Source organism: Argopecten irradians, chromosome 9 (genome assembly GCF_041381155.1).
Source record: "Argopecten irradians isolate NY chromosome 9, Ai_NY, whole genome shotgun sequence".
In the NCBI taxonomy this organism is placed as follows: Eukaryota; Metazoa; Mollusca; class Bivalvia; order Pectinida; family Pectinidae; genus Argopecten; species Argopecten irradians.
Genome location: NC_091142.1, coordinates 17462903 through 17482419, shown reverse-complemented (window position 1 = coordinate 17482419; position 19517 = coordinate 17462903). Strand labels below are relative to the sequence as shown.

Below are 19517 nucleotides of genomic sequence, written 5' to 3'. Positions count from 1 at the left end.
ATGGTATGAACGTTCAACTAAAGACCAAAAGTGAGGCGGTGTGTTGTGACAAGCGTGAATGGATAATTGCGATTATGATATCTTAGGTTTTGTATATTTTTTGTCTATTATTCAGATATCAGAAGTCAGAGCTTTATAAACCGTTGTGTGCTCTTTGATTTGTGTGCTATAATTTTGTAACAAATATATTTCAAAAAATCCTTATATCTAAATTTAATACTAAACACTCTTTTAAACAATTTCAGATTTAATGTGGAACTTTTTGTGCATAAAATTATGATGCTATTTTACCAGCCAGGAAGAAGGTTATTTTTAACCAATGAAACACCCTCATTACAAGCAAGATTTAATGATATGACTCAAGACGAGCTTTTGATATGTCATTTATCACCAAAAGTTACCAACATTTTGAGAATTACACTACTTTCATTATATAGGTTTAAATTCAACAAGTACAGGTACAGATAAGAGTAAAAAGTGACTTTTGACAGTACTGCCAATAATAGTTATATTTACATCGATAGTGAAAGTGAACAGTCGGGCAAGGATGGCTAAAGTCGGGAAAAATGGTGTGAATGTATCCAGGATAATTTCTTATGAAATAGAAAAATAAAATCTCTCGTCAAAACCTGTCTGCGTACGCAGAAATTAATTTAAAGTATAGGAATCCTAAAACGTCCTCACGGCTGACTATGTCCGTGGTTACATTTCCACGCAGCCTCGCTTTCAATGCTTTCAATTTTTCTTTATTTCAATGGTCAGAGCTGGGAAACGTAAGCAGAACTTGACCGTCGTATTAATATGTGAGAACTTTTGGAAGGCCAATGAACGCATTTAGACTGGTTTTCTTTGCCCGACTATTCACTTGAAGTGAAAAAAATACAGTCAGAGCGTGAAGTCATGTTGTAGTCTATTAAATCCTTTCACATTTTCACAGTGTTTTAAGTAATTGTAAAGTGATTTTCTGTAGGTATCTTTTCATCTAAATGTATATCAGGCATACAAACACCAATTTTACAGTATATGATTTCTGTGTTGTAGCTAACGTTCATAAGGCATCTAAAGCCATTTGAATGATTTTCATAGCTTAGTTCATTGAAACGTATGGTTTATATAACTTTAAATCATGGCCTGAAAACTTTATGTGACGAACTGTTACATGATACTTTATTACATACCCATCTGTATGTACTTCAGTTACATCCAGCTTATTTCGTATGCTAATGATCTAGAGACATGCGTACTGCTGCATATCGGACAGGTAGAGTACACATTTTAACCCGTATCAGGTCAAACTAACATCTGTAACTTGAGGTAGACAGATCTAGTCTCCCGCCACCCAACCTTCAACATGCCGATAATAATGTGTTACACCAACCTGTCCAAGGACAAACTACCCCAAGACTTTGTGGAATGGCTATCTGGACTGGCCAGTCAAGTGCTAGACAAGGAATTAGAGGTATGTTTACATGTCTGCAGTATGTTATCAGTAGACGGGTTGCTTTTTTGACCTGCTTCTATCAGTACTATTTTGGGATATTTGGTTTCTCAGAGATAGGTGATGAAGCTGTGCATTCTATAACAACACGTTTTAACAAACTTTAACGAATGCGACCTAAATAAACTGCAGTGTAATCGGCTATGGCAGTTTTAAAGTTACACGAGATGATTCTACAAGCCGATGTGTGTTATCGTCAAGGTTAAATCATAACCTAGTATACTTGATACCATTGTTTGTTCTTTTTGTAATGATATATGTTTTATTGGTCCAACAGCAGCCGGGACTACTGTCTCTCCTTACAATATCTTGGTTTTATCTTTCTGTACGAGTTTTTACCGGAAAACCGCTCAAAGTGAATATGTTATCCTTAGGTTAGGCAGCTTATCAAGTACCAAACTTTAGCACTATCATAAATTTGATTTCAAATTAATATTGATTCACACGTCCAAAATTCCAGAGGGATCTTGTTGGCCATCATTGAATGATTTTACTCTTCAAATGAAAGTCTGATAAACTCTTTCCTTTCAAGTCATTTGTACATAAATAATATGTATGGTATCGATATGATAGCGATCGTGTGGCTCTAAAATTGCTTGAGGAAAACCAAATCAGTTCAGAAATAGATGCTACAAACTATCGTTGTCAAGTTCAAAATCTACCGCCTGTATCCAGATCAGTCGAGAAAATGATAATTGCATAACTAAGTATCAATATGAACATACACATTAAGTCTGAGAAAGGTTCCATCTGTACTCTCAGAGAAAGGTTCCATCTGTACTCTCAGAGAAAGGTTCAATCTGTACTCTCAAAGAAAAAGATGGCAAGCATTACGTTTAGCTATGTATACTGTGAGCAAATATTACTTCCTGATTTATTTTAAAATTTATATGGAATGAACAGTATTTAAAAGTTGGTTTATTATTCATCTTTGATCGCTTGTAACATATGGTAAATTTTTAAAACGTATCTAGGTATGGCAGATGGTTCGTCAGAAGATAACTCTACTAATTTTACACACTCCGCTATCATATATATAATCTTCAAGTACTCGTCCATGAATCTGCTTCACAATCTGTGATACTTTAAAACGTTTAACTGGTTGCTGATATGATAATGTGATACAGCGGAGGTAGAATGTTTATGTATAGAACGATATATTTTGCATACGGTTATATATGCATTAGACGTATGACCAATAATAACTTATGTGACATATTATAACATTTAACTGGCTGTGATATGATAGTTTGGTGCAGAGCAGGAAGAATATCAAAGTCTGTGCATAAAACAATATTTGCTGCATACTCTTTCAAATCACTAGAAGAATGATCAAGCCTCGAAATGAAGTACGCACACCGCCTTTAAAATTCTCCACTGTAGTTATTTAATTACTGTATAACATTTGATACCGTATAGCTGGTCATTTTCGCTGACCAAAATGCTCGCGATTGATCTAAAACAGAGAAAATATAAATATATTATATGATATATAATATATTAGGGATCTTATTTCGTGATAAACATTGTAAAGGTAGATTTCATTCAATCATTTCTCATTATTTCGCGGAAAAAAAATCGCGATCATAGCAATGTTCCGCAAAATCACAAACATATCATCCCCGCGAAAATAACCGGCTATGTGGTACTCGTTTTGTATAGCACATCGTTGCTTTCGTGGGTGTTATGAAAATTTTTACATATTTCTAGACTAGAAGGCCTGCATGCGCTAAGCCGAGAACATAATTAGGCAAGTTGTTAGACAGAAGATCGCAAAATGTCTGAAAATCATTAGCTCGTGAAAAGAGTAATAACAATTTCTAGTTACGTGTTGCTAAATCGAATGATTCAAGGTTATCATTCGAAGTGTATTAGCTTTCAACAATATCTTCCTATACACTTAACTCGAGTCAGTGGGGCAGCAAACGTCAACTTAATGAGCTTTGGCTGTATTCAATATCAAATTAAACTGAGAATAAACGTGTTTACAGTTTTACTTTATCTGTAAAACAAAAGTAAAAATGCTTTACTCGAAATTGAAGGGGCACCTGAAACATCGACTCATCCGATGAACAAGTACAGTGTATATTAAAACTGGATATACTTTCTGAAATTTGGCTAAAGCAACAAAACGCTTCGGGGTATACAAGTCCAAAATAAATGCTGATTTTCTAAAAATTCAAATGGCTGAATCCGTCATAAGTTGTTTTTCGTATTCCTTTTTACTTTTTTTTCCTCATTTTTTCACATTAACTTTTCATCTATAAAAGTTATCGGCGGTAAATACTGTAAATATTCTTATTTCAGGACAATAAAATTGGAACGCAAATGCGAAAAATAGAAATTATGATTTATTACCGCGGCTGTAAATTAGCGAAATTATGTGGTTCAATACTGGAATTACAATTTTAAAGCGTTTCACCCCATAAAAGAATAACCGCTTCAAAGACACTTAAACCGCTAAATTAATTACGTTTACAGCGATTAAAAAACCAAAAATCAAAATTCATAATAAAAGTTCTACTGGTGACTGTAACCAAGGCATTATAATTATACTAAATACTATAAGTGAGAAGGTGAGAGTGAAAGAGATTGTATTTGTCTTTGTAAGCTGTGAAAAAGCTTATAAAATGTGCCTCAAGTGAAAAAAATCCTAAATCATGAACAACTTATTTGTGAATGATGATATTTGTATTTGCAGAAGTTTGTCACCACCGTGATGCCGGATATGATGATAATGAGAAATAAGACTTCTGATCCTTCAATGATTATTCAAATCCACTCTATTGGGTCATTTGACGCTGAACGTAACTCTACCTACACAGAAAAGTTCATTAAATCTATCGCCGAAAAGGTTAACCTTCCAGAAAACAGGTATGGTTCAATATTGTGTTTTTATTCATTGGCTAGTTGACAAGGTCAATCATGGTATATATTTAATAGATAAAGTGATATATCTCAGGGGACTTTCAATTCATTCGAGATACAGAAAGCCTTTCATTGAGGGAAGCAAACTATGTTTCTCTCATATACATGTATCTCTGTAACAGAATACAAAAAGTAAAAGAGAGAGAGAGAGAGAGAGAGAGAGAGAGAGAGAGAGAGAGAGAGAGAGAGAGAGAGAGAGAGAGAGAGAGAGAGAGACAAGAAACCCGTTAACAGTTGTCCCAATATTTAAAGAATAATTGCATCTAGCTTACTGATTCCCTCCTAAGCTTTATCATTAGAGGTACTAGGTACAAACGAACAACAGGCTTTTTTCGTTGCTGAAGAACATTTTCGGAATATCCTTTTAAATTGAGTATCAAAACTTCGTAATATGAACACGATTTATATTTCACCCATTCAAAATTAATATTATTTTACTTTTCAATTTTACGTGACCATGCATGTCAATGTCGCGCAGAATCTCGAAAAAGTAATCTCCACGCAAACAAGTGGATATACAGTTTTATACATAAGGTTTGTTAACCTCTCTACCTTATCCTACAGCTAAGTATTGGGTAGGCATTGATTGTGACGTCATTTCTTTGCAAGAGTAACGTCATACTTTTCAGAAAAAACGCGTGAGTTTCAGTCACGAATAATGACGTCACAATGGGATACCTACCCGAATGGGAGGTAACTCTGTAATATGGAAAGACAAAATAGAATCGATGTGAAATATTTATAATATGATGTCTTTTTTGTTCAGAGTTGTCCTTCATTACTTCCCTGTTGATATGACGATGATTGGAGCTAAATCTTGATGTAAAACAATGATGATGATATGATAGTGAAGATGATGATGATGATGGTGATGTCGATGATGATGTCGATGATGATGTTATGTGATGCTTTCTGATGTTGGACACACGAACTGGCGAAACGTATTTATTCAGTGTTATTGTTCAATATATAAGCAGATGTTTTAGAAGAGAGGCAGATTTCATAAAAGACTCGGATCCACATGTCGGTTTCAGATACACTGTGTCAATGCCATAAGTTATACAGTATTGCTTTCAAGATATCAGCTTGTAGATGAGAACTCAAACACAAAAAGAATGATAAAAAAATATTAATAAATTGTTTACCAAAAGGTACTGTTTCAGTTTCCTGTGTGTTTTTCATTCTTTGATTTTGATTCATTTCTGATCATTTGATTCATTCCAAGGATGCTTTTTGTAGAAAAGAGAAATATCGATTGAGATTTTGTAGTAATATTTTGAATGATAATCACTTTGCAGAAATCACTAAAATTCTGTAAAACAAAAACAAAAATAAAAAAAATACATATCTTTAATTAAACCATTAAGGAACAAATAATTACGACGCTTATTTCTCATGTTTCCCCTCAGCTTTAAAAGTTATCAACTATATATTAATGCCAAATTTTACATTAACATGCAGTTGAAGCAATTTTCAATGAATGAACAATTTTATTTGTGAGTTACAACCAAATAAAAATACACCCAAAAAATCAAATATATAAATTAGTTTTGTTAAAGTTTTAATACGTGTGAACCCGTCTTTCAGAAATATTTTAAACATGTCTAAATCTGTAAAACAACACATAATGATCTGTATATTATATAGCTAGTACATTGAAGCATACATTTTAAATATATAAAAACAAAATTCAAGAAAGATAAAACAAAATTCAAGGAGGATAATGTTGCATAATTATTCTTGTCACATCCTGTTTATCTACATCCTGTTTATCTGTTAAGTGCTATCAAATACACATGTGTGTATAGTAAGTAGTACACAGGTAGATTCTGGTGACACACACTCCCTATCAGGATACGAAGAGGTCAGTTGTTCTCGTCTTCAATACCGCCAACATGCCGTTCATAATGTGTTACACCAACCTATCCAGGGACAAACTACCACAGAACTTCGTGGAATGGATATCAGAGTTGGTCAGCCAAGTACTTGATAAGCCAATGGAGGTATTATAGTTCGTGTGTCCACCACACGATTGACATAGGTCAATTTCATTATAATATGTGTCACTCACCTGTTCGCTTATTTGTGTATTTAACTTATCTGTTCGTACAGCTAATGTTACAAATGTGTTTCGATCGATGTTGAAGAAAGTAGTGACAAGCACGGCTACTGAGCTCAGCGACAAACTTAACATATAGTAAAGCTATCTATCAAGTAGTGTCCAAAACCTGTATATGAATAGGTTAGTTACGGTATGCAGACATTTCAAGATCAAGGTTATATGATTAGACGTTCATCAAGTACAATAGGGCAAGTATAAAGATAAAAATAAACTTCAGTTGTAAGAAGATTTAAATATGAAAAAGATTATCGACTGCGTTCAGTACCATAATCATCGTAAGTCCTAAATCAATCCCATGTTCTTCAATCCCGTCATCCCTAGCCTCAATGCAAGCATTTTCCCTTCAATGCCTTTATTGCAAGCCCAAATACAACCCTTTCCATTCTATTCCGTCATACCAATCCCTAATCCAAGCCCCTTTCCTTTTATTCCGTCACTCCAAAGCCCCAATCCATGCCTTTTTCCTTCTATCCCATCTTCCCAAAGCCCAATCCGAGCATTTTCTCTTCTACCCCATCTTCCCAAACCCCAATCCGAGCACTTTCAACAGTCACATCTCGATCACTATATTACCCACAGAAACACGTAAACAGTCACTCCAACACTTATCCTGTCTTAAGTCTAGTCCTAGTTTTAGTTTTCCACCTTAGATAGCCAAGGGTTGAGTAGGTTCGTAACATTCGGCTAGCAAAGATGTAGTTTCTGGTCTCGCCAATGCATTAGAAAAAGCAAGTCTAAGCCAAACCCACTGAACCAACCCAAATCAAGTCCTATCCAAAGACTTGTCGAGACAACGAGAGTCCGATTCCAGTCACATCATCGGATCACCGAAACTATAAAACATTCTTAGTCATCGCTATACATGAGACAGTACCTCCATCTGATTTAAATACAGATCACCATAAAACACTACGTTATGTATAATGGTGATCTGTATTTTAATCAGATTGACATAACCTAGTCCTATCATCAGCCTCGCTGTTCCACCCCAGTCCGTCCTAATCCCATTAAGTGCCCAAGTTGTAATACAACACTAGTCCCACCCTTAGTCAGTCCTATTATAAAGTTTATAAAGCTCGATAGTTTGCTTAGTTAAAAAATCTAACACGTGGCTAGTGTATATGACATTTGATAAGCCAACAACGACATACACATATTGGAGAACTAAAAAAAACCCAGATGTTATTGCATATATGGTAATTTATTGTTTGAAACAACCAACATTGAATACGTTTATGTATAATGTATAATGTATAATTCTTCAAAATTCAATCTGAAATAATGCAGCTGTAAGATAAGAATAAATTAATATAAATGTGTAAATGACACAATGACCTCATTGACAAGGTCTTATACAAGTATTATCCATTTAAGTGCTGATAAGGATATAAATACATGCATGTTTATAAGTCTGGTTCTGTTGTCCTTGTACTTGTTCAGTTTCTTTGACAGTTCTCTTTTCACAAAACACGCTTTTTCATACTTTTCAACAAATTTAAAGCTTTATTTTTAATTACGTTATATATGCCCAAGTGCTTTATATATGCGAAAGAGAAATATGCACTCTTACTATGATTTAATATGATAAGCAAATCAACACATACAAAAATAACACCAATTTGATTGATTCGATCCACTTGCATTTGCATATTGCAGTTATCTCCCCTTACGGAAAGTATTGTTTTTCAGTTATTCTTTTTGTGAGAATAATCGTTACTCCATAAAATATGACGTTACTTACGTCATATTTTATGGAGTAAGAGTAAACGTTTGAGGGTTTTTTTCGCTCACAAAATGATGACGTCATTATAAATACCTACCCACAAGAACAGTAAATCATATTCATTATAGATAGGGATCTATTTTAGGGATCTATATCTATGGATTTATTTTAGTATTGCCAAAATCAACGTTAAGGTTATGTTTGTTTCCTACGATGTGAAACAACACGAAAGTGAATCACATCCAATTAACAAAATGATGGGGGTACTTGCAGAGAATCAACACCACGGTTATGCCGGATATGATGATGATGAGGCTGGGGAACTCAGATCCTACAATGATCATTCAAATCCATTCCATTGGAGTATTTGATGCCGAGCGAAATCCCACATACACAGACAAATTCTTCAAAGCTATTCCTGAAAAGCTCAACCTCCCAGCAAATAGGTTTGTTTTAACCATTCCGCCTAAGCATTTAAAACTTTTCATGCAATTGTTATAAACTAAACAGATAGTTTGCGTTGCCAATTTATCTATTATTGCTGTATTCGGCATGTATTTTAGATTATTTTGAAAAAAACACAAGAATTTGTAACATTGTTTACGTGTAGTTCAAATTATGAAATATTCATATTGAATCATGCATTTTTCTGGAAATATGTTTATCTCATTGCAAAATCATATACATTATATGACATGCATCTGTTTGAAATTCTGGTACATATTATGTTGATGCATTACTGAATAAAGAGAGAAATTATATTATCGGATTATAATGTAACTTTTCTAACTAATGACAAAGCGCGTTACAAGCGAGACTGAATTACTATGCATTGTCATACAGTATTTTGATTTGCTTAATTCGAGGGTTTCGAAATAGTAAAACGACGTGGGTAAAGTACGATTTACCGTTGATTACTCCCATCTCCCGGTGACTATGACGTCATAAAGTTCACGTCAAAAGATGACGTCACAATCACAGGTTGGTGCAACTAATAGACGTTAAATTGTACTTTACCCGCGTCGTTTTCGGACCTCTAAACCGCCGTATTACGTTTTAGTTTTGGGTTATGCTTTCGTCATTACATCTATAATGAACAATATTGTCTTCGCCTTTCAGAGTCGTTCTTCATTATTTCCCAGTTGACAAGACGATGCTTGGAGTTGTACCACCTTTGTCTTAAAGTGTCGATCAGCAATCAAAACAAAAGAACAAGAACAAATACACTGTTATCAGAGGAATAATTATATCATAATGCAGAGTTATGAGAAGTGATGGTATTGCTGCTGTTGCAGCTGTTGCTGCTGGAGATGATGTTGGCTATACGATGATAATCGATATCAAATATGTATCGCTTGATATTTAAATTAACCTAAAAATAACCCTAAATGAAATTTCAAAAAGTCATCAGAATATGTTTACCAGTTATCAGATTTCATATGACTGATGTTTTGTTTTGTTATTGTATTGTTTATTTTCTCTGTATGCAAAGCATCTTAATATGCAATGAAAAAATATTACTTATAATTTATAGTTACTCTACGTTTCATATGTTTCAATTGGTTACAAATGTCGCATTTTCATGTTCATTTTATGTGAAGCGAGATTCACAAAGTGCTTGCTGTTGAATGTCGTATATTTAAATGAATAAATCGTAATAAGTGATGTCGTTTTTCTGTGTTCTCTTATATTGTTTTACTTATATCTTTATTCCCTCTTTATATATTGTAGAGTTATCACCCCTTACAGGTTACGAATATGATGTCATTACTTTTTGTGCAAATTAATGAATGCACTATCCTTGAAAAATATGACGTTATTCTCAGAAAGTCATGGCGTAAAAAGAATACTACACATAAGGACTAATACCGATAATATTCTATAACAATTATATATGACCCTGGCTGTCGATGAGCCGAAAACTATACAAACGCATACACGACTAATATACATTTGTGGTCGAGCTATATCGTCAAAATAAAACATATTTAACTGATTTGCAAGCAAGCAATTGGTCATGTCACTGTATCAATGTGTTCCACTAATTAATTTGATGTGGCGTTCCAGGTTGGTCGTGTCCATTTGAATCTGACTCTGTGTATACTCTACCGAACAATCCAGCAGACATTACCGGGTCAGTTACTCGTGTGTCCATAGACAAGACAGATGGGGCATAATCCCATGTATGTTGTAGTGGCACGGCTAGTGAACCGTTCCGATACGTGAGAACCTCCGGGAACACATACGGGCTGGAGAAATTTCCAGATATTTTGATTTTCCTGAAATGTGTACTTGCCTCAGATGTTGGTTTGCCACATGAGGATTTCGTGTGTCCTTCACATTTAAGAATGGTGCATACCTGAATGTAGTATGTGCCCTGGTAGGTGTGCAGTCCATCAAACGCTCCAAATGCGTAAACGTCACTGCTGACGATGTCTCTGTCGTAGTCAAGGTAACAGCAGAGAGCGTTGTTACAGACGCTGAGAGTACCAGCAGGAGCATCATCCAAATATTTGAATGTGAAAAGATCATGGAAGACAAGGGAGGAAAATGTTGAATTATCGCGGCCTCCATTTGAAGCACTGCTAGACATCATAGGGGGCAAATGTACAAGAGGTTCCTGATTAAATTTTACCACTGACGATGCATCAGTGTATTGGGCCTCTGCTGCAGTTCGTATTATAGGTACATCGGCGATCAGGAGTTGTCCTCGCCTTTCCTTGTCGTTGTAATAGTACGTCAGGACGCCGTCGGGTGTGTAGATACCGCTACCATGGAAACGCAATAGTGGCCAGTTGATGTTTGCGGACAAGAAGTTAATACCATTGCCTCTGGCGAAGGCGGAATGGAACTGAACTGCGCTAAGTAAGGGAGGAGCGTCCATCCAGGCGGTGGGAAATACTATGTTTCTGACACCAAGGTTCAAAAGGTCAATCGTCGGGTCATGAAATATAATATCGAAACAAGTGAACATACCAAATACTCCGAACGGTGTGTTGAACGTCACAACTTCGGCAGATGGCGGGAAGTCAAACTGACTCTCAAAAAACAGATTTAATTTGTGATATTTGGCTATGAGGATTCCCTGGGGATCATAAACGACGTCAGTATTGTACTGAAAATGACCGTCGCTAGGACAACTGGAGTTTGTTGTCTTAGAACATGGCTGTCTATCTCCAAAATTAGCAACAACGAACATGGAATTATTCTTCGCGAGGCAACTGAGGAAATGCTGAACCTCGGTGTCAGGGTATCTCTTCGGCTCAGAACATGCGTTCCAGGACTCGTTCTTTGGACCCGGGATATATTCCAGATAGGCAGATAAAGCTCTTCTGGTGAATCCCATCCCATAAATCCCATCTTCAGGAAACACTATGATATCTACACCCTGGAAAATACAAATCATATTCTCTTTAGAGCATTCTTGGTGATATTTTCAAAAAACAGGACTGGTGTTTTTCTGCTTTAGCTCAAAATCTATCGTATTTAGTAACATATGAACTTCCCTAAAATTATTTGCACGACATACACATTTATTATTTGAAATAATGAATAAAAAACACAACATTTTAATTATGTGTTATTTCCCCATATAACACATTTCCGATGTTCTGAGGAGAATTTCACTGAAGATGGCTTGGCAAATCAACTTGTCTATTATCCCGCATACACAAGAAGCAGATGTGACAATCTGCTTGGAGGGAGGCCAAGATTTTACAAATTGGAGGGAGGCCAAGATTTTACAAAGAAGCAGAATATTACCTATCACCTACATGAGAAGGATAATAAATGCCAGAAGATATACCTATATTATCTAATAATTTAAGTGCTATTTTTACATTAGTACCTCTTAAGTGTGCGAGACGTTAATAATTAATCACCAACACAATAATAACGTAGACTGGCTATAGACTGTAAGACCCTTTCATATGTAGATATGAAGGATAGGGATATTCTACCCGAGGATCACAAAATGTTGTAAAACTCCAGGCTTGCCGAGGGTTTTATAACATTTTGTGAACCCGAAGGATAGGAATATTCTACCTGAGGATTTTTTTTATTTAAACATATTTCATTGCGTAATTTTATATACAATGGGATTGGGCACAAGTTTTCCAACTTATATGAAGCCCTCTCCTTACAAAATTTTAATCAATTATATAACAAAGAATACAAAAATGGCAAAATACACATATTACATATTTACAAGATTTTAGAGAGAGAGAGAGAGAGAGAGAGAGAGTTTATTTTAATAAATGTATATAATTACTTATTTTATTGAAGTGTTTGTATTTGTGATCACTCCCTGGGATCACAAAATGTTGTAAAGCCCGTGCCGAAGGTTTTATAACATTTTGTGATCCCGAGGGTAGAATATCCCTATCTTTCATATCAACGTATGAAAGAGTATTTTTCTCTCAAACCTCGACGTTTTATTGCAATGTTATTACTATAATTTTCCTCCATTTTGAAATAAATTCGAAAAAAACCGCGACTGCAAGTCAATTCTCCATTCATGAAAATATGCGTGATATTTTCAATGCAAATCACGTGGTTTGTATCTTTGTATCTATTTGATGTTTTAAATGTGGTGAATTTCGTCTGCGTGTTACAGAGTAATATCCATGCAGTAGGTATCGATTTTGACGTCATTATTTTGTGAACGAAACTCGTGTCGTCTTCTTTGGAAAAAGATTTTTTCACCTTGAAAAGTGATACATCACATTCAATAACGTCACTATCAATACTTTAACCACAATATCCCGTCGCATAAGATCACAGACACTTACTTGAAAGTATTTTGTAATTTTAATTTGGCAGGGTTTCTATAGATTCCTCTGTTACCACTCTAACTTCTGATTTTGATTGTTGTATTCCCTATCAAATGAGTAAGCTCCTACTTTATATTTTAAACTTCGGTTTATAATTGGGAAAAAAACCTGCTTAGTCTCCTGCAGTGTTGATTATCTGTGTTGCTACGCACAAACACAAACTACAAATACTTCCTGCTAAATTAACAATGAAACGGAATAATATTCACTCGCGCTTTTGATAAGGAACTAAACAGCTCAAAGATAAGAACGGGCTTTCTTGAGAACGTCAATTTAAGCTATATAAGTTCACATTACTTGTAAGTCATTTTACTGCTAATGTTTAGAATTATCGATGAAGGAATCTGTATTATCATTTTTTCTGCAAGACTATTACTACCAGTAGATAAAGCAGATTTAAAAAAAATACTCCTAAGCTTCTTCCTGAGATGTGACAAGAAAAAATATATTTACGCCAGCAGCATTATTTCATGTTTTATTTCTATCGACAACTTTAAAATGCAACATTTTATAGGTCTATGATATAGATAAAGGGATATTGATGTAATCTTACATATTACACGCTATCTGTAAGTTGTAAAAGAAACTTCGACTAATTGTTTTCTTTATATTTATTGACGAGTTGAGATGTCCCACAAAACATACATTGTACTTCTATGTGCTAGCGGATCTTCTCTGGTGTTGTTTGAGTTTCGTTTCATCATTTGTCGAGAACAAAATGTGATTTTTAAAAAAAATGTCTATATTTATTCATTTATAAGTTCCCAATTGAAAATCTAATAAATAAATTTCTATTGTCTATGCACATGTTTTTTTAATAAACGGATTAAACAAAATTATCATAATGACCGTCTTTTGAAAATGGGTGATATCAAGAGGCGAACTTTCACTTTATTTTTCACTTTAAAGAATCTGGAAATTACCAATTATGGTAACGGATTAAGCACACTTGACACTGTACACTCAATTTATATACTGTACTATGTTTTAGAAACATTAGGAATCACTTTTCTTTTAAGCTGCAATATATCAGAAAAAGAGTCACTCATGAAAATGCATTGAATGAGCGTCGAATCTATCAAAAATGTTAAAATGCGCATGTAGTATTCAGACATTAGAGGGTAGAGGTAACAAATGCTGTTATTGTGAAGAAACAGAATGGATTGACTGCTCCTTACATCTTTTTTTAAAAGAAGTTCTGCAAACAGACTTACTTATCAGACGATCATTTTATGGTAGACTTTGCTTTTAGTTGTCGTGTATATAGTCAAACAGTGAAAGTCTGGTACCACCTGGGGTCCAAAGAACTTTGATACACATGAGTTCACAATCGAGCATACCACCGTAATTTTTTTTTTAATATTTCATTTTTCAATTAAATATTTGCTTCTAGTTGTCGTGTGTACGGTCAAAATAGCGAAATTCCGGTAAAATCACACGTGATGTCGAAAGATCTTTGATACACATGAGGTCAAAATCGAGCACACGACCATATTTTTTTTATCATTTCATTTTTCAACTTTAAAGATGCTCCACCGCCGACATAGCAGAAATGATATTCATCATTTGAACAATAATTGGTGTTTACTCGTGTATATAAATGTCTAATTAACACAAAAAATAATATGAAATAATTTATTTTGCCTTTGGTGCATGCGCAATCAGTACTTTATTCCGTATAGGATATAATGACACGGAATTTTTTCGGGATGCAATTAATTATATTTTCATATTTTTAACTTGAAGTAAAATTAGAAGCTTAAACTTTTCAATGGTGGTAATGGTGTAAAGTAAGTAACTTTTGTAACTGAAGAAAAATACTAAATCGTTTGCTCCTGTTTATGATAGTGAAAAAAATACCATTTGTCAGCGGTGGAGCATCTTTAATGTTCAAAACAGTGAAATTCCTGTAAAATCACAAATAGTGTCCGAAGATCTTTGATACACATGAGTTCAAAATCGAGCACATCACCATAAATGTTTTTTTTGTTTTTTTTTTGTTTTTGTTTCATTTTCAACTTTTGTAATTCCATGAACCTCTATCAGAAAAAAAAGTTTTTAACATTTTTTTAATTCTCCGTAGAAAAGATATCTAACTTACCTGGCTTGCCGATGTCTCAACTTGACTCCGATATATGTTCAGGTTTTTCATCATGTGTTGGAGCGCCGTTGTCCTGGAAACGGAAACATTCTCGTGGCGGACTTCGGACAAGATGACGGCGTGCTCGTAGACCGCTGCTTTGAATGTTGTCCTCCGCAACGGCTCGACATCTGAGCAGATTGCCAAAATCAGACAAATAACGCTTTGAAGAAATCCTAACATTTTTCAGCAAGTTGATCTATTCGTGTGGCTGCGGCTTGTTGGTGACAAGCTTTCCCAATAAAATGAGAGTTAGGGGTTTTCCTCCAGATTTTATTCTATTTCAAATCAGAAGGAGCAAAGTCCATGCATACGCAAGCTTTATCTTTATTGTGTATTCTTAGCATTAAAAATCGGCTAGGATTGTTTGCGAAATACGAACAACCTGAAGGGTCCAAAGTTCACAATCTATAAATGAGAAATAAACAAGTGGCGTCCTAAATATTCACCTCGGCTAGACTAGTATATTCAGATATTTGTAAATGACAGATAACACATTTGTTATGGTCCTATGATATGGATACTTAACCATAAAAAAATTTATTTCCCCCTATGTAGATTGATCAAAATCTACATTAGGACTGTGTTAAAATGTATTAAGCTTTTAAAAGGTGGTGTTTTTTTAATACATGCTTAGTTGTACAATGTACAATGTAGTTGTATGCATTTAGTTGGGGAAGTTGTTATGTACATGTATATATACGTCTATATTTGTTGGTCACGGATAAAGAACATAAGACATAATTTTAGAAAAATGATAATAAATGTGTGTATTCATTGTATATATATAATTTACAATTAACAATTAATTAATGAAACTAAAAATGTACTTTTGACATAAATTATTGAAATGATTGGCTATAATATTAATTTGATAGAGAATATATACTCGTTATTACACGCATTAGTAGTTTTTTTTTAATCTAAACCTCGCTTCATTTATCTTAATTTCACCAAACAGATTATGTAAGGTACATATACAAGATTTACCCCGTCGGGGACCCCATTTATACCGGACATCCTTGTTGCCTCGTTTTCGCAATCAATGGCAGCGCCCATGATTGTCGAGGTTCTCATACACGTCTAAGGAAATACTGTGTAGTGACATAGTCATGTGCATTTATTTTCCCTTCCGATACACGATTTAACCTTGGGAACATAAGGGATACCGTGGACATCAAATGACATCTTGTCAATTGGCATTTCTGTCGTAAACATGCTGGGAAAAGCATTGTTTTTCGCCATAATTGTGGGCGTGGTGAGTGTATTGTTCGCCTATGGGTACCTCGTACCGATCACACGTCTACTAATGCTCTACATTCCTGACAATATCAAAATTACAATAACTCAGAACACTAATATCCCAGGCGGAAATACTGGAGTAAATTCAGCATCAGATCGGATATTCACCAAGGAGGAGCTTTGGATATTCACCAAGGAGGAGCTTTGGATCTTTGGGAAGTATCGCGGGGAAGAGAACGGGGCTATTTACTTAGCAGTGCTGGGGCAGGTATTCGACGTCACCAAGGGACGAAAACATTACGGACCCGGGGGAGGGTACGGGTTCTTCTCAGGTAAAATATTGATTATAACTCTTAATGATAAACAATACTATGCATTTATAAATCTCCAAATATTAATATATACAATAATACGTGCAAACTTATTATTATATTTTATTTATTCATTAATTATATGTGATTATAGTTTATAACAAAAAAGAATTATACATATGCTGAATGAAAGAAAGAGATGTGGTACAACATGTATAGAAAAAAAAACCACTTAATTATTTTGATCTCTTGTTTTTATCAGACAATTTAGCTGATTAAAGTTGACAACGCAACTTTTTTTAATCTCAAATCTCAATTGTATGTCACTGTAATTTGTATTGTCAGCTTTAAACCACGTCTCAATGTTAGGTTACGGATTTCATACGAAGCATACATGTATACATTTGTATACAACTGTTCACTTAAAACAATATGTTTGTCAGGAAATATATATACACTTTATCGAGTACAATATTTATGTATATAAGATACGTGTGCACAAGTATAATGTATATCCGATATCGTAAAAAAGTTTGGTTTGGATTAACATTTATTCAAGGACTTCGGGTTATTTAAATTCGACTTAACGAAGTCCATGAGTGAATTATTTGATATTAAGTTTATCTTTAAAAATCTTTTGTTTATTTCGTTTGTTAATTCAAAACAGTCGAACATTTGTTTGTTAGGACGAGACGGGACTCGGGCCTTTGTCTCGGGAGACTTCACAGAAGCCGGACTAATAGACGATATCTCAGGACTCTCTCTTACCGATATCAGGGGTCTGGACGACTGGGTCAAATTTTACAAGAAAGATTACACATATGTTGGTAAGGTAAAAGTTCAAGCCGTGCAGGAAAGACTACAAACTTGATAAGGCTGGTCATAAAATTCACGTGCCACAAGTACAGCAAAAATATTGAATTTAACGTATTTGGGAGTTTTTTTTCTGTTTCTCATAAATTTCTGTAAAATTTGTATTGATATGCCAACTACCCACTTCAAAAGCAGTATTCAGCTGCATTGATTAATCATAAGAAATTTATCAATAGTTTGCCCTGCTCTTGACATACGTATGTATCTTCATGAAACTTTTACTCTTATTTCGTCATTTTGATCCGAGTCAAGGGTAAGATACAGTAACAAAAATCTCAGGAACATATTTTCAAACATTCCAAAGTATACATTTTCTATTGAAGGTAATAAAACGTTCTCGCACTTATATGGTATTTTTAATATATTTGTTATGTAAAGTTGATGTAAACTAAATCCCTTCCCCTTTTTACAGTGTATACTGTATAATAAACGATCATTGTTTTAGGTAAAGTTATTGGAAACTTTTACGACGCCTCGGGGTCACCAACGGCAGCCTACCATGAGTTTGAGAAGCAACTTGGTGCCGCAGAGGATGAGAAAAAGCTAAGGGATGCAGACTACAAAAGATTCCCGCCATGCAACTCCGAGTCTGCGCAAGGGAAGGGCAGACGACTTTGGTGCTCCAATCTCAGGTATTTGCCTCCTTATGTAGGATATTCCTTGACGTCATCACACACCCATTTAAAGTGTAAGCTTCAAAGAATCCATTATCAGAACCTAGTGTATAGTAAAAATCAGTGTTTTTCCAGATTGTTTGCTTTTTCTATATTATAGAAGGTTATAAGGTTTATCTGCACTTGCAGTTTGCATTGAGTGTTACAGCATGGTTTTGTCCCTTTTCCTTAGAGAAAATGACATACATTATATTTGTTGTTAACAGTCTGATAAGGTTACAATCATGGACATTATGTATTAATATATCTCTGTCCCCACATTCATGGGGCCACAATGAACCCTGGGAGATATTGCAAATAAACAAGACGTCAAAGTTCCGTAGTCCGAGTGATGAAGGAAGTACATATACAACTAAATTATATTTATTTTTAGCGGTGGTATAAAGAGGGAATGGACAGGACTACCTCGTGAGTACTATAGACCAGGCACAACAAAACCTCGCTGCGCATGCGTGAAAGATGTGGGGCCACCATCTGAAACTCCCAACGTCCCAATAGCTGACAAAAACAACGGTGATCTGGATAATCCTAATATAAAAGTCTACCCAGGATGTGATCCGAAATCCATATCATGTTCATTTAACGACTTTTAAAGATATATATTTTTCATAATCAATCATTTTTTCACTTCAATATTTACATAGATATATCGCTAAAATTAAAACTGACATTTAAATAGTAACTAGTTCTAACTGCACGAACTAAAATGACAAAAATACTTTAAAGTGTATTACTGATTTAGCCGATCTTCTAAATATTATTTCAAACTAATATAGTATGCTTTGTGTAGTAACTTAATCAATATGAATACATTCCTCCTACTACTCTATTGTTTTAACTATAAGCGCTACTTTTCCCTCTGGAAATCGGGAGTGCGGCTTATAATCCAGAGCGACTTATATGTGGACAAAAACAAAAATCAGACGATGTGTTGAACAGAAAAGTACTTCACATGTGAAAGTCTTCCCAACGGTTAGTTTTTGTCCGGAAAATACGGTATTTGGACCATATAATTAGGTCTCACTGCGACGTAATACTACTTTCAAGCTGGAAATTAAATCTGTCTCCATCTGATTTAAGTGCTTTGGAACTTGTGCCATATTACACGCTGAAAAACTTTTTAAAGTAATTTATTACGTTTTAAATAATAAATGATGTATTTTTGTTAGCTATG

General features: G+C 34.6%; 4 protein-coding genes across 5 annotated transcripts; 3 read left to right on the top strand and 1 right to left on the bottom strand.

Moving 5' to 3' along the window:
• Nucleotides 1–1249: 1249 nt before the first annotated feature.
• LOC138331658 (D-dopachrome decarboxylase-like) lies at nucleotides 1250–5593 on the top strand. The gene is made up of 3 exons (XM_069279387.1): nucleotides 1250–1459; nucleotides 4200–4372; nucleotides 5193–5593. The coding sequence occupies exons 1-3, from the start codon at nucleotides 1352–1354 to the stop codon at nucleotides 5245–5247; spliced, it is 336 nt and encodes a 111-aa protein (XP_069135488.1). The 5' UTR covers nucleotides 1250–1351; the 3' UTR covers nucleotides 5248–5593.
• A 631-nt stretch (nucleotides 5594–6224) lies between these two features.
• LOC138331657 (D-dopachrome decarboxylase-like) lies at nucleotides 6225–9943 on the top strand. The gene is made up of 3 exons (XM_069279386.1): nucleotides 6225–6429; nucleotides 8545–8717; nucleotides 9391–9943. Exons 1-3 carry the CDS (start codon nucleotides 6322–6324, stop codon nucleotides 9452–9454), a joined length of 345 nt encoding a protein of 114 aa, XP_069135487.1. The 5' UTR covers nucleotides 6225–6321; the 3' UTR covers nucleotides 9455–9943.
• Nucleotides 9944–10131: 188 nt separating this feature from the next.
• Nucleotides 10132–16090, bottom strand: LOC138331651 (pantetheinase-like). Its single transcript, XM_069279375.1, has 2 exons — nucleotides 15205–16090; nucleotides 10132–11659 (listed from the first exon to the last, which is right to left on the bottom strand). Exons 1-2 carry the CDS (start codon nucleotides 15424–15426, stop codon nucleotides 10313–10315), a joined length of 1569 nt encoding a protein of 522 aa, XP_069135476.1. The 5' UTR covers nucleotides 15427–16090; the 3' UTR covers nucleotides 10132–10312.
• A 194-nt stretch (nucleotides 16091–16284) lies between these two features.
• LOC138331655 (neuferricin-like) lies at nucleotides 16285–19511 on the top strand. 2 transcript variants are annotated; one of them, XM_069279382.1, is made up of 5 exons: nucleotides 16286–16670; nucleotides 16704–16817; nucleotides 17483–17623; nucleotides 18115–18301; nucleotides 18717–19511. In XM_069279382.1, the coding sequence occupies exons 1-5, from the start codon at nucleotides 16460–16462 to the stop codon at nucleotides 18934–18936; spliced, it is 873 nt and encodes a 290-aa protein (XP_069135483.1). In that variant the 5' UTR covers nucleotides 16286–16459; the 3' UTR covers nucleotides 18937–19511. The 2 variants fall into 2 exon arrangements, with proteins under 2 accessions (XP_069135482.1, XP_069135483.1); XM_069279381.1 differs by having other exon boundaries at nucleotides 16285–16817.
• Nucleotides 19512–19517: the final 6 nt, after the last annotated feature.